Source organism: Phocoena sinus, chromosome 13, assembly GCF_008692025.1.
Source record: "Phocoena sinus isolate mPhoSin1 chromosome 13, mPhoSin1.pri, whole genome shotgun sequence".
Taxonomy (NCBI): Eukaryota; Metazoa; Chordata; class Mammalia; order Artiodactyla; family Phocoenidae; genus Phocoena; species Phocoena sinus.
Window position 1 is genome coordinate 29,439,979 of NC_045775.1, and position 13,660 is coordinate 29,453,638.

The 13,660-nt window shown below is 39.8% G+C and overlaps 1 protein-coding gene across 1 annotated transcript in view; it reads left to right on the forward strand.

Annotated features, from left to right (window-relative positions):
- VIT (vitrin) overlaps positions 1 to 13,660 on the forward strand; it is a 119,764-nt gene that overhangs the window by 17,948 nt on the left and 88,156 nt on the right. The window contains exon 2 of the mRNA XM_032653116.1: positions 11,628 to 11,697. Within this exon, the coding sequence (XP_032509007.1) occupies positions 11,646 to 11,697 (52 nt within the window). The 5' untranslated portion in view covers positions 11,628 to 11,645. The remainder of the gene's footprint in view (positions 1 to 11,627; positions 11,698 to 13,660) is intronic.

Here is a 13,660-nt window from a genome sequence, read left to right on the forward strand (position 1 = left end):
TTGCTGGATAGAGTTATCTTGGTTGTAGGTTTTTCCCTTTCATCACTTTAAATATGTCCTGCCACACCCTTCTGGACTGCAGAGTTTCTGCTGAAAGATCAGCTGTTAACTGTATGGGGATTCCCTTGTATGTTATTTGTTGTTTTTCCCTTGCTGCTTTTAATATTTTTTTTTTGTATCTAATTTTTGATAGTTTGATTAATATGTGTCTTGGTGGATTTGTTCTGTATGGGACTCTGTGCTTCATGGACTTAACTATTTCCTTTCTCATATTAGGGAAGTTTTCAACTCTAATCTCTTCAAATATTTTCTCAGTCCCTTTCTTTTTCTCTTCTTCTGAGACCCCTATAATTCGAATGTTGGTGTGTTTAGTGTTGCCCCAGAGGTCTCTGAGACTGTCCTCAATTCTTTTCATCCTATTTTCTTTATTCTGCTATGTGGTAGTTATTTCCACTATTTTACGTTCCAGGTCACTTATCCATTCTTTGCCTCAGTTATTCTGCTATTGATTCCTTCTAGAGAATTTTTAATTTCACTTATTGTGTTGTTCATCACTGTTTGTTTGCTCTTTAGTTTTTCTAGGTCCTTGTTAAACATTTCTGGTAATTTCTCCATTCTATTTCCAAGATTCTGGATCATCTTTACTATCACTACTCTGAATTTTTTTTCAGGTAGACTGCCTATTTCCTCTTCATTTGTTTGGTCTGGTGGGTGTTTACTTTGCTTCTTCACCTGCTGTGTGTTTCTCTGTCTTCTCATTTTGCTTAACTTACTGTGTTTAAGGTCTTAGTTTTGCAGGCTGCAGGTTTGTAGTTCCCATTGTTTTTGTGTCTGCCCCCAGTGGGTGAGGTTGGTTCAGTGGGTTGTGTAGGATTCCTGGTGGAGGGGACTGTTTCCTGTGTTCTGGTGCATGAGGCTGGATCTTGTCTTTCTGGTGGGCAGGGCTGCGTCTGGTGGTATGTTTTGGCATGTCTGTGAACTTACTATGATTTTAGGCAAGGCTGGGCATGTTATAATTTAACTTTCTAGAAACCTTGTTTCCTCTTTATCTGTTTCTCCATACCTCCTTTTTTATTCTCTGTGGCTTCCTTGGGCTTCTAAAAATGCATCAAGCATCTACTGCACAGAAGTGTGATTTTCTCCTGTTGTAATTAACTTTCCAGTCCTTGCAGATTGGCTCTATTAGGTCACTCTTCTGATGTTCAGCAAGCCTGCTCACCACTCCAGTCGGCAGCTCCTGATCTGCATAAAGTTTTATATGCAGACTGAGACCACCACCACATTGTAAAGGCCCCTCTTAGTGCCAGCCTTCCTTTGTCCATCCTCACCAGATCAACCCAAATCCACTGACAAGTGGCTGAGGCTTTATATCTGGCAGAGATGGAGAAAGCAAGGCTGCAGATATGGCCTCTCCCCATTCAGAGATGTCTGTCCTGATGGGATTTTTGGCATTTTGGAAATACAGCACAAGCCTGTCATAACTATTACATGCTTCCAAATGAACACTGGCTCTTTCTGCCTTGTGGACAAAGGGTACTGTTAGGTGCTCCCCCACGTAGCACCGTAGATCAGACAAACACCAGTGTTACATAAATCCTACACATCCACTAGAGCAGATTTTCTCTGAATGGCTCATGTAAGCCTCTAGGAGGCTTAGTAAAAATTATGAATGCAAAAATAATTTTTTTTTTTTTTGCGGTACACGGGCCTCTCACTGCTGTGGCCTCTCCCGTTGCGGAGCACAGGCTCCAGACGCGCAGGCTCAGTGGCCATGGCTCATGGGCCCAGCCACTCCGTGGCATGTGGGATCTTCCTGGACCGGGGCACGAACCCGTGTCCCCTGCATCAGCAGGCGAACTCCCAGCCACTGCGCCACCAGGGAAGCCCGCAAAAATAATTTTTAAGCCTTCCATGTCTCCCTATTGCCTAAAGGATTAATTACACATTCTTTAGGCATGGCATTCAAGGCTGATATGGCCCCTTCTTTCCTCTCTAACAGTCTGATTCCTCTCCCAGCCTGGCCCAGCAGTTCCCAGTTCCTGAAGCTCCTCCGTCTCTTATGTCCTGTCCTTCCCTCACCACTGTTTTCCAATCTCCAGTTAAACTAATTCAAGCCTCTTCCAGTCCTCATGCCCCAGGCCTATTTAATCATCTACCCTTTTTGCTATCACCATATCCTCAATAGCAGAGCTTCTCAATTCTGGCTGCACAGTGGAGTCACCTGGGGCACTTTAAAAGAACAGAGATTTCAACTCAGGCTAATTAAATCAGAATGTAGATGAGGGAAGTACACTTGTTTATTATGAAACATCTATGGCAAGTAGTGAAATGAAATACCGGATCTCTGCACTCATAATGCCTGGTTTGAATTCCAGCTCCCCTTCCTTCCAGGTTTGCAAACCTTGGGCAAAGTATTTAACCTCTGTGTGCTTCCAATTCCTTACTTTTCAAATTAAGGCAAAAAATAGCCCCTACTTCATCAGGTTATTGTGAAGATTGAGTTAATACATTACTGACACTTAGTATGTGCTCCATTAATGCTAGTTATGATAAGTGCACATTAGTTTCTTCCTAGAAGACTTAAAGCAACTTGATGATAGGACCTGCACCTTCTTCCTCTCTGCCAAGCACAGTGTGCACACACAAAATTTTTTTGTGCATGAATGAAGATGAATTTTGACTTTAGAAGATCAGGGAGATTTAAATAGAAGTGGCCCATGAGCAAACCTTGAAAGATGGATATGCTTGTGAGAGGCAGATGAGGGGTGGTAACATATTCCAAATAGAATAGCAATAAGAACATGAGCCAAAACCCTGATGTGCAGGGTGCAGACAAAGGACCAAAATCCCAGGGTGTGCTAGGGTCAAAGCAGAGGATTACAGAAGAGAATTGCAGCAAGATGGTGTGAAAAGTAAGTTGGGACATTTCATGAAAAGTTCACTAAGGAATTTGGGCTTTATGCTACAGAGAATGAATGGACTGTGAAGAAGAATTCTGAGGGGGTGGATGCATAGTCAGACCTGTGCTTTAGGAAGCTGATCCTTTCCAACTGAAGGGAAAGATGACCTGGAGCAAGAAAAGCAAGGAGCAAGGAGAGAGTTAGGAGATTACTGTAGCTTCTCATTTGATATCAACACTGTCTGTATATGTTAAGTCTTCCCAAGAGATCATTTTATTAACTTCTGATTTATTAACATATGTGCAAAGGGTAAAGATTTAAACAGAACAAAACTGTAAAACTCACTCTTATTCCCGATCACCACTTACCCAGTTCTCTTCCCCTGAAGCAAGCACTGTTATTGAAATAAAAAAGAGTATAAGAGAGTACTATGAATAACTGTACACCAACAAATTGGATAATCTAGATGAAATGGACAAATTCCTAAAAACACAAAACCTACCAAGACTAAATTATGAAGGAATAGAAAATCTGAATAGATCTATAACTAGTAAGGAGAATGAATCAATAATCAAAAATCTTACAACAAAGAAAAGCCCTGGACCTGATGACTTCACTGGTGAGTTCTACCAAACATTTAAAGAAGAACTAACACCAATCCTTCTCAAACATTTCCTAAAAATTGAAAATGAGGGGACACTTTCTAAGTTATCCTATGAAGCCAGCACTACCTGGATACCAAACCAAAGACACTACAAGAAAACTACAGTTTCCCATATCAATACAATATCCCTATAAACACTGATGGAAAACATCCTCAACAAAATATTAGCAAACTAAATTCACCAGAATATTAAAATAATTATACACTATGACCAAATGGGATTTGTTCCTGTAATGCAAGGATGGTTAAACATACAAAATCAATTAATGTAATACAGCATGTTAATAGAATGAAGGGGAAAAATAACACATGTACATACAAGGATGGTTAAACATACAAAAATCAATTAATGTAATACAGCATGTTAATAGAATGAAGGGGAAAAATAACACATGTAACACAAATAACCTCAATGGATGCAGAAAAGGCATCTGACAAAATTCAACACCATTTCATGATAAAAATGCTCAAGAAACCAGGAATAGAAGAAAACAACCTCAACATAATAAAAGACACTTATGAAAAACCCACAGCAAATGTCATACTCAATGGTAAAAAACTGAAAGCTTTCTCTCTAAGATCAGGAGCAAGGCAAGGTTGCCTGCTTTCACTACTTCTATTCAACATAGTACTAGAAGTTCTAGCCAAAGCAATTAGACAAGAAAAAGAAATAAAAGTCATCCAAACTGGAAAGGAAGAAATAAAATTATCTCTGTTTGCAGATAATATAATCTTGTATGTACAAAATCCTAAAGATTCCACAACAAAATTGTTAGAATTAATAAATGAATTCAAAATAGTAGGATACAAAATCAACACACACAAGTCAGTTGCACACAAAAATCACTGTTGCACTAACAATGAACAATCTGAAACAAAAGTTAAGAAAAAAATTCCATTTGTAATAGTAACAAAAAGTATAAAATACTTAGGAATTAACCTAACCAAGGAGGTAAAAGACTTGTACAATGAAAACGATAGAACATTACTGAAAGAAACTAAAGAAGGCATAAATAGGTAGAAACATATCCCATGTTCATGGATTGGAAGACTTAGTATTGCTAAGATATCAATACTACCCAAAGCAATCTACAGATTCAATACAATATCAAAATCCCAATGACATTTTTTGCATAAATAGAAAAAAACATGCAAAAATTTATATGGAATCTCAAAGGACCCCAAACAGCTAAAACCATCTTGCAAAAGAAGAGAAGAGCTGGAGGATTCATAGTTTCTGATCTAAAAATCTTATTACAAAGCTATAATAATCAAAACAGTGTGGTACTAGCATAGACACAGACATATACACCAATGGAACAGAATAGAGAGCCCCAAAATTAGCCCTCACATATACGGTCAAACGATTTTTGCCAAGATCATTCAATGGGGAAAAGTCAGTCTCTTCAACAAATGGTGCCAGGAAAACGGGATATCTACGTGGAGAAAGAAAGAAGTTGGACCCTTACCTAATACCATACACAAAATTAACTCAAGTGGATCAAAGATCTAAATGTAAGACCTAAAACTGTAAAACTCTTAAAAGAAAACATAGGACAAAAGCTTCATAACATTGGATTTGGCAATGATTTCTTGACTATGACACCCAAAGGTATAAACAACAAAAGAAAAAACAAACAAATTGGACTTCATGAAAATGTTATAATTTTGTGTACCAAAGGATACTATCAACAGAGTAAAAAGGCAACCCAGAGAAATGGAAGAAATATTTGTAAATCATATACCTGATAAGGGATTAATACCCAGAATATATAGAAAACTTCTAAAATTCAACAACAATCAAAAAACAATCTGATTAAAAACTGGGCAAAGGACATGAATAGACATCTCTCCAAAGAAGATATAAAGATGGCCAACAAGTACATGAAAAGATGCTCAACATCACTAATCTTTAGGGAAATGCACATCAAAACTACAATAATATGCCACCTCACACCCATTACTACTATCAAAAGAAACAGAAAATAACAAGTGTTGGGGAGGATATAGAAACATTGGAACTTTTGTGCACTATTAGTGGGAATGGAAAGTTGTACAGCTATTCTGGAAAACAGTATGGAGGTTCCACAAAAAATTAAAAATACAATTACCATATGATCTAGTAATTCCACTTCTTGACACATACACAAAAGAATTGAAAGCAGGGTCTCAAAGAAATATTTTTATAGCCATGTACATTGCAGCATTATTCACGATAACTAAAACACAAAAGCAACCCATGTGCCCATTAGCAGATAAATGGATGAGGAAAATGTGGTATATACGTACAATGGAATATTATTCAGCCTGAAAAAGGAAAGAAATTCTGACATACGATAAAACATGGATGAACCTTAAGAACATTATGCTATTTGAAACAGGCCAGTCACAAAAAGAAAATACTGTATGATTCCATTTGTAGGACATACTTAGAAAAGTCAAAATCATAGAGACAGGAAGTGGAATGGTGGTTGTCAGGGGCTGGGGAAAGGGGAGAATGGAGAGTTATTGTTTAATGGGCATAGAGTTTCAATTTTACAAGACAAAAAGAGTTTTTAACGGAGGGCTAATGGTGATGATGGCACATTTATGGATGTATTTAATACTGCTGAATTGTATACTTTAAAATAGTTAAGATAGCAAATTTTATGTTTTTGTGTTTTACCATAATTTTAAAAATCGGAGAAAAAACACTGTGAAGAACCATAAAAATATAAAGCAGCATTATCATGTTATTACCGATAAATAATCAGCTCTTTTCTAATTCCAGGCAACAAGAGATCTAATTAAATTGGCTGGCTACTCTAGTTACATTATGTATATTTTTATTTCACTATCAGCCTTAATTTGCCCCACCAGAACTTCACATTCAGGACTGTTTATATTACATCTCACAGCACAATTCATACATTTATGAATCAGTAACATGTTCTTTTGGAAACCCTTATTGTTCTGTTTCTGTTAGAACCCTGGTGAGCACATGAGACATTAAGGTTCCAACATTACTGTACACCCTACAGCTCCCTGACATTGAACTGCCTGCAGAAACTGCTTAACAGTGCTGGTGATCATTCTTATCCACAGTTGCTGGAATGGCTGAGAGAGGGTCTGAATTTTTTTTCACACATTTCAAAAAGCACATTTACATTTTAAACGTATAAGTAAATGAACCAAGCAAGGAGAGAAATTCAAGTGGTAAGAAAGAAGCCTGAAACATTCTGATTCCAGGAGACCAGAGTGATTCTGGTCGAGTTCCATTACTTGGGGGCTATCTCCTCTGGGGTTAGCATGCTTCCTGGAATCCTGCTGTTTTTTTATCCATTCATCCCTTTGTGTAAAGGTCGGTCTATCGTGTCTTCTAAAGTTGTAAGACAGATCTGAGAGCCCTTCTCTCCGAAATTCTATCTTCCCTTTTGGTTTGTATGTTGACTAACAATAATGCTTATTGAAATATAATCCACATACCATAAAATACACCTTTGAAAATGTACAATTCAGTAGATTTATAGAGTATTCACAGATTGTCTTCCCCTTGTTTTGTTTCCTTTCTTTATTTCCTAGGGAAAGGAAAGAGCCCTAACCACTCACTCATGGATTAAGTATATGTTTTCAGCACATAAAAAATCAAATAAAAACCCCTGCCTTCATGGAGCTTGCATTCCAGTAGAGAACACAAACAATAAACAAATACAATTAGCAAAGCATGGAGTATGTCAGAGGTGATAAGTGACGGGAAGAAAATATAGTGGGGAAAGGATAGGGCGTACAATTGATGGTGGGTGGGAGAGGGCTTACAATTTTAAATTGGGTGATTAGGGAAAATCTTAAGGGAAGATAGCGTTTAGCAAAGACTTGAAAGAAATGAGGGAGTAAATCATGTTTGATCTGGGGGAAGGGCATACAGGTAGAGTTAACAGTAACTGCAGAGACCCTCAGGGGAGAGGTGTGCCTGGAGCTTAATAAGCGAGAAGTCGAATGGAAGGAAGAGAGGTCAGAGGGGCCAATGGTGGCCAAATCTATTGGGGTCCTGAGCCACTTGCCAAGATTTTGGCTTTCATTCTGAGTAAGCAGAGAACCACAGAAGTTCTGATCTGAGGAATGCCATGAACTGACTTCCTTTGAGCAGGATCACGCTGGCTGCTGTGTGGACTTTGGATTGTAGGAGAAGGAAACAATCTAGTTAGGAGACTAATTGCTTTAATCCAGGTGAAAGGGCATGACCTGGACCAGGTGGCAATGGTAAAGATGATGTGAAGCGGTCCGATTCTGGATATATTATGAATGTAGAGCCAACAGGCTTCGCTGATGGAAAAGATGTGGGGTACGAGAGAAAGAGAAATCTATGATGACTCAGACAAAATGTCCAATGCTATATGGTAACAGCCAACTAGCAGAGCTAGTTAGGTGGGTTGGGTAGGGTAGCTTGATATACTGCATTTATCCCAACAGGAGAATTAAATTTGAGGCCTGAAAACATGTGAGTTGATCTGCAGCTCCTCCAATTAATATAAGACAAAAAAATGATGTGTCATCACACTATTTCCAAAATATGACCCAGATAATTAAGTATCAAATTGCCAATCATATATGTGACTATTTCTATTTTGAAGATAAAGATGGTTATTTGCCTTTTACTTAGCCAGTGGTCAACTACCTTAATTGGGAAATTTAACACATTGCAACTGTTGCTGGAAATTAACAAAGTGATGGGTTCTGTCTTGGGTTACTCTTGCTGCCTAACGGTTTGTAATAAAGCCTTTCATCTACCAGTTTTAAGTTGACTGCATCAAGTGCTTGTATTACTACCTCAACCATAATCTAATCATTGCTTTTTGTTAATAAACTCTGCACAGCACTGTATCTACATATTAAATATAAGCTTGCTCTAGACCTAGCTAGTACCAGATTGTTTATCTCTTTCCAAATCTCCATGCAGTGATGTCACTTTGGTGACTTCAACATCAGCCAGGGTGGGAGGATTTATGCCACAAAAATTGACAAATGGGCTAAATCGGGGCTTTTTTAAAGACAGCAGTTTTCCTAGCACACCCATGGACAGAGCAGAGGGTAGGGTTATGAACGCCAGCTAAAGCCTAAAAACCACACAGCTGTGGCATGGGTGGAGCAGACGTAGTGGGAGTCATCTGCCCCAGAGAGGAAGAGTGCTTTATCACTGACATGCTTTAGAATTGCTAGTTTATAAGGATAATAAAGAGCAGACCAACTTTAAGTCTTTAAATTCCCTACAGACAGTGTTATTCCTTATCGCCTAAGCCCAGGGCAGATCCTTCCCACCTACTCCCACCTCCATTCTAACCCTACTCACTGCCTGGTCACCACGGGTATGACATTTTGCCTTTCTAAGCCTTAATTTCCTTGCCTTTTCAACGGGGATCATATGTTCAATTAATGATGGTATGAATAAAACTTCTAGCGTTTCCCCGTAGCCTTAAGAGAAGAGGGAACCTCTTATGGATCAACAGCATCATATATATATATATATATATATATATATATATATACATCTTTATTGGAGTGTAATTGCTTTACAACGTTGTATTCGTTTCTGTTGTACAACAAAGTGAATCAGCTATAAGTACACATATATCCCCATATCCCCTCCCCCTTGAGCCTCCCTCCCATCCTCCCTAACCCACCCCTCTAGATCGTCACAAAGCATCGAGTTGATCTCCCTGTGCTATGGAGCAGCTTTCCACTAGCCATCCATTTTACATTTGATAGTGTATACATGTCAGTGCTAGTCTCTCACTTCATCCCAGTTTCCCCTTCCCCCTCATGTCCTCAAGTCTGTACTCTACATCTGCATCTTTATTCCTGCCCTGCCAGTAGGTTCATCAGTACTGTTTTTTTAGATTCCATATATGTGCATTTGCATATGGTATTTTTCTCTTTCTGAATTACTTCACTGTGTATGATAGATTCTGGGTCCATCCATCTCATTACAAATAACTCAATTTCGTTTCTTTTAATGGCTGAGTACTATTCCATTGTATATATGTACCACATCTTCTTTATCCATTCATCTGTCGATGGACATTTAGGTTGCTTCCATGTCCTGACAATTGTAAATAGCGCTGCAATGAACATTGTGGTACATGTATCTTTTTGAATTATGGTTTTCTCTGGGGGTATGTGCCCAGGAGTGGGATTGGTGGGTCATATGGTAGTTCTATTTTTAGTTTTTTAAGGAACCTCCATACTGTTCTCCATTCTGGCTGTATCAATTTACATTCCCACCAACAGTGCAAGAGGGTTCCCTTTTCTCCACACCCTCGCCAGCATTTACTGTTTGCAGATTCTTCGATGATGGCCATTCTGACTGGTGTGAGGTGATACCTCATTGTGGTTTTGATTTGCATTTCTCTAATGATTAGTGATGCTGAGCATCTTTTCATGTGTTTGTATGTCTTCTTTGGAGAAATGTCTATTTACATCTTCTGCCCACTTTTGGATTGGGTTGTTTGTGTTTTTGATATTGAGCTGCTTGTATATTTCGGAGATTAACTTTGTCAGTTGCTTCATTTGCAAATATTTTCTCCCATTCTGAGGGCTGTCTTTTGGTCTTGTTTATGGTTTCCTTTGCTGTGCGAAAGCTTTTAAGTTTCATTACACCCCAATTTGTTTATTTTTGTTTTTATTTCCATCTCTCTAGGAGGTGGGTCAGAAAAGATCTTGCTTCAACAGCATCCTTGTATCCACTCTGCCTTCCAACCTCTGAGCCTCTGTCAATGCTGTTTCCCCTGACTTGGAGCCACTTCATCTCCTATTTTCATCTTTCAGAGTTAACCCAGTTGCTGCCACCTCCAAGAGGCTTCCTCTTATTCCCACAGCTGACATAATCTCTCCCTCCTCTAAATTCCCTAACCTCTTGGGGACTCTCTGACACTATCCCAGACCTACTGGATTAGAATCTACATTTTAACCAGATCCCCAAGTGATTCATATGCACATTAAAACTTGGAAGCCTTGCTTTAAACCACTGGTTCTCAAACTTGGCTGCAGACTGGAATTACCTGTGGAGTTTCGAAAACGCTTGATGCCTAGACCCCACCTGCAAGAGATTCTGATTCAGTTGGTCTGAGATGCAGCCTGGGCATCAGGGCCTTTTAAAACTCCCAGATGATTCTAATATGCAGCAAAGTTTGAGAACCACTGGTCCATAACCTCCCCTTATTCTTCCTTTGGGGGCCTGCACACTCTCTAATGTTATGGTTATTTCTGTCCAGGTATGTTTTCTCACTTCTATTGAACTGTAAGTCTTTTAAGAGCAAGAACTATCTTTTAATTCAATTTTAATCACCTCATCCCTAGACATACAATAAGATTTAATAAATATTTATTGAGTGAATTGTTTTTGTAATCTAAAACAATTTGTAGGATTTCCCTGGTGGCGCAGTGATTAAGAATCCGCCTGCCAATGCAGGTGACACGGGTTCAAGCCCTAGTCCAGGAAGATCCCATATGCTGCGGAGCAACTAAGCCCGTGTGCCACAACTACTGAGCCCACTCACCATAACTACTGAAGCCCACGCGCCTAGAGTCTGTGCTCTGCAGCAAGAGAAGCCACGGCAATGAAAAGCCCGCACACCACAACGAAGAGCAGCCCCCACTCACCGCAACTAGAGAAAGCCTGCGTGCAGCAACACAGACCCAATGCAGCCAAAAATAAAATAAATTTATTCAAAACAAAACCCCCACAATTTGTAATCTAAAAATGTTCTCTAAATACCATAAGTGTGGCTTTTGTCCTAATTTGAAGACTGGTTGAACATATTCTGGAAATTGTGGAATTATTTCCTCTTTAGTCTAAGACCAAACCTCTGAAGAAGAGGAGGCTGGTGGCTAGAACAGGTTTTCTGAGAATAGCCTCTCTGGGTACCAGCGCAGCTGATCTCCATGCGTTGTTTACAGAAAGCCGCAGATTGAAATCCTAAGACTCCAGAGGGCAATGCAAAAATGAGGCAGCCCCTCCCTATACTCTGTGCATCCAATTCAGAACTCCTGGCTGAAATATGATGATGTTATTGTTTCTTCCTCTCTAGGGTGCCATTTTGATATTTATGGGGATTGCTGTCCTCACTATGAAGGCATCTGTTATTGAAATGTTCCTTGGTAAGTACTTTTATATGTGTATCTGGATACGCTTTTAACATTCTCCTAATGTCCAAAGAATCTTGCCAACAAAAGATTTAAACCAAGACAGAGCATATAAACAGTTCAGTGTATCTTTTTATGATAAACATTTTGGAGAAATGTTTAACTGGGAATGTTAAATGTAGATCAAATTCAGAATGTATGTCTATATATTTTTTATATAAAGCAAACATATGTATACATATGTATGTTTACATATTATATATTAAGCACACATATATACACACATATTTGTGTGTGTATTATTCAGCAACTAGCAAATATTTCAGATAAAGCATATTTACAGATTCTGAATTTAGAGAACTTATTTCTTAATTTCTCACAAAAAAAAATTCTTATCACTGACATGGCCTTACTTGTACCACTGGCAACTCATACTTTTAGAGGTGAAACCCTTTAACCTTATATTATCAACAGAGAACACAATTTGGGGTAGGCCCTTAAGGAGCAGCAGGTCAACCAGACGAAAGAAAAGTGCTGATGGGTTTAGCACTAAGCCCAAGGGTAATCTTTGGTTAATCTTGACCCCGCTGTGCTGTGGCCACTCTGTGTGTCAGGCAGAGTGATCCTGTGGGTCACTATGAAACTATTGCCACGGAAGGGTACAAAGGTCTTTTAGATAGTCAGTATTAGTTTGCTAGAGCTGCCATAACAGAATACCACAAACCGGGTGGCTCAGAACAACAGAATTTTATTCTGTCACAATTCTAGAGGCTACAATTCCAAAATCAAGGTGTCAGCAGGGCTGGATCCTTCAAAGGGCTGTGAGAGTGAACTCTGTTCCACGCCTCTCTCCTAGCTTCTGGTGCTAGCTAGCAATATATAGCAATCCTTGGCATCACCCCAACCTATGCCTTCACCTTCACATGTGTTTGTCTGTGTCTATATCCAAACACCTTCACCTCTGTGTTTGTCTGTGTCTATATCCAAACTGCCCCTTTTTTATAACACCAGTCATACTGGATTAGGGGCCCAACCTACTCCAGGAGGATGACCTCACCCTAACTAATTAAGTTAGTTAAATTTAACTAATTACATCTACAACCACTCTATTTCCAATTAAGGCCACCTTCTGAGGTGTTGGGGGCTAGGACTTAAACACGAAGTCCATCAGAAGTCCTATGAATTCAGGGAGGGGGGCACACAATTTAACCCATAATATAGTCAGAATGTGCAAGGTCTGTGCAGAGGGGAATCTACAGTGGCAGAACTGAGGACTGGAAGAGAAAGAGGTGACACAGCTGGGAAGGCAAGGGGCTCTCAGTATGGTGGAAGGAGACTGGGCTGGGAGTCAGAGGGAAGATAAGGTTCTGGCCCTGACTCCACCACCAACTTGCTAAGGCATATCCTCGTTGAGAGCATAGGGTCCTTCACTTCCACCTTGTCCTTCTGAGAGGCTATCTCCCCCCAGCCCCATACTAACCTATAGGTTAGTAGGGGTGAACACAGGGTGGGATGAGGGTGGGGCAGGGGTTAGGAATAGGAAGGATTTAGCCACTGTAAAACAAACAAAACAAAACGCAGAAACCCGGAGGCTGGTTCACACTCTGCCATGTCCCCCACATCATGGAACCAAGAAGACCTTGACTGTCCTTGCTTGTCTCGCCCCTCTCAGCCTGCCCTTCTGCAAAACCGTTTTCCCCTCAGGTTGCTCATTCACAAAGCAAGAAATCAAAGTAGAAAAGGGAGACTCCTACCGCAGATTCTCTTCTCAATGTCCTTATATGCCCCTCCCTGGAATCTCTCTTATTCATCTGCTTGTCTCCATCCCAGGGTCATTTCCCTTAAGTCCCCCGAAACCCTCTTCTGTACTGTGACAGCCTCCCTGCCCCGAATCCTTACCCCTCTAACTCATTCTCTACCACACCCCAATTAATCTCCCTAAAGCCCATATCTGATCCCACTCTCCTGACTTAACAGT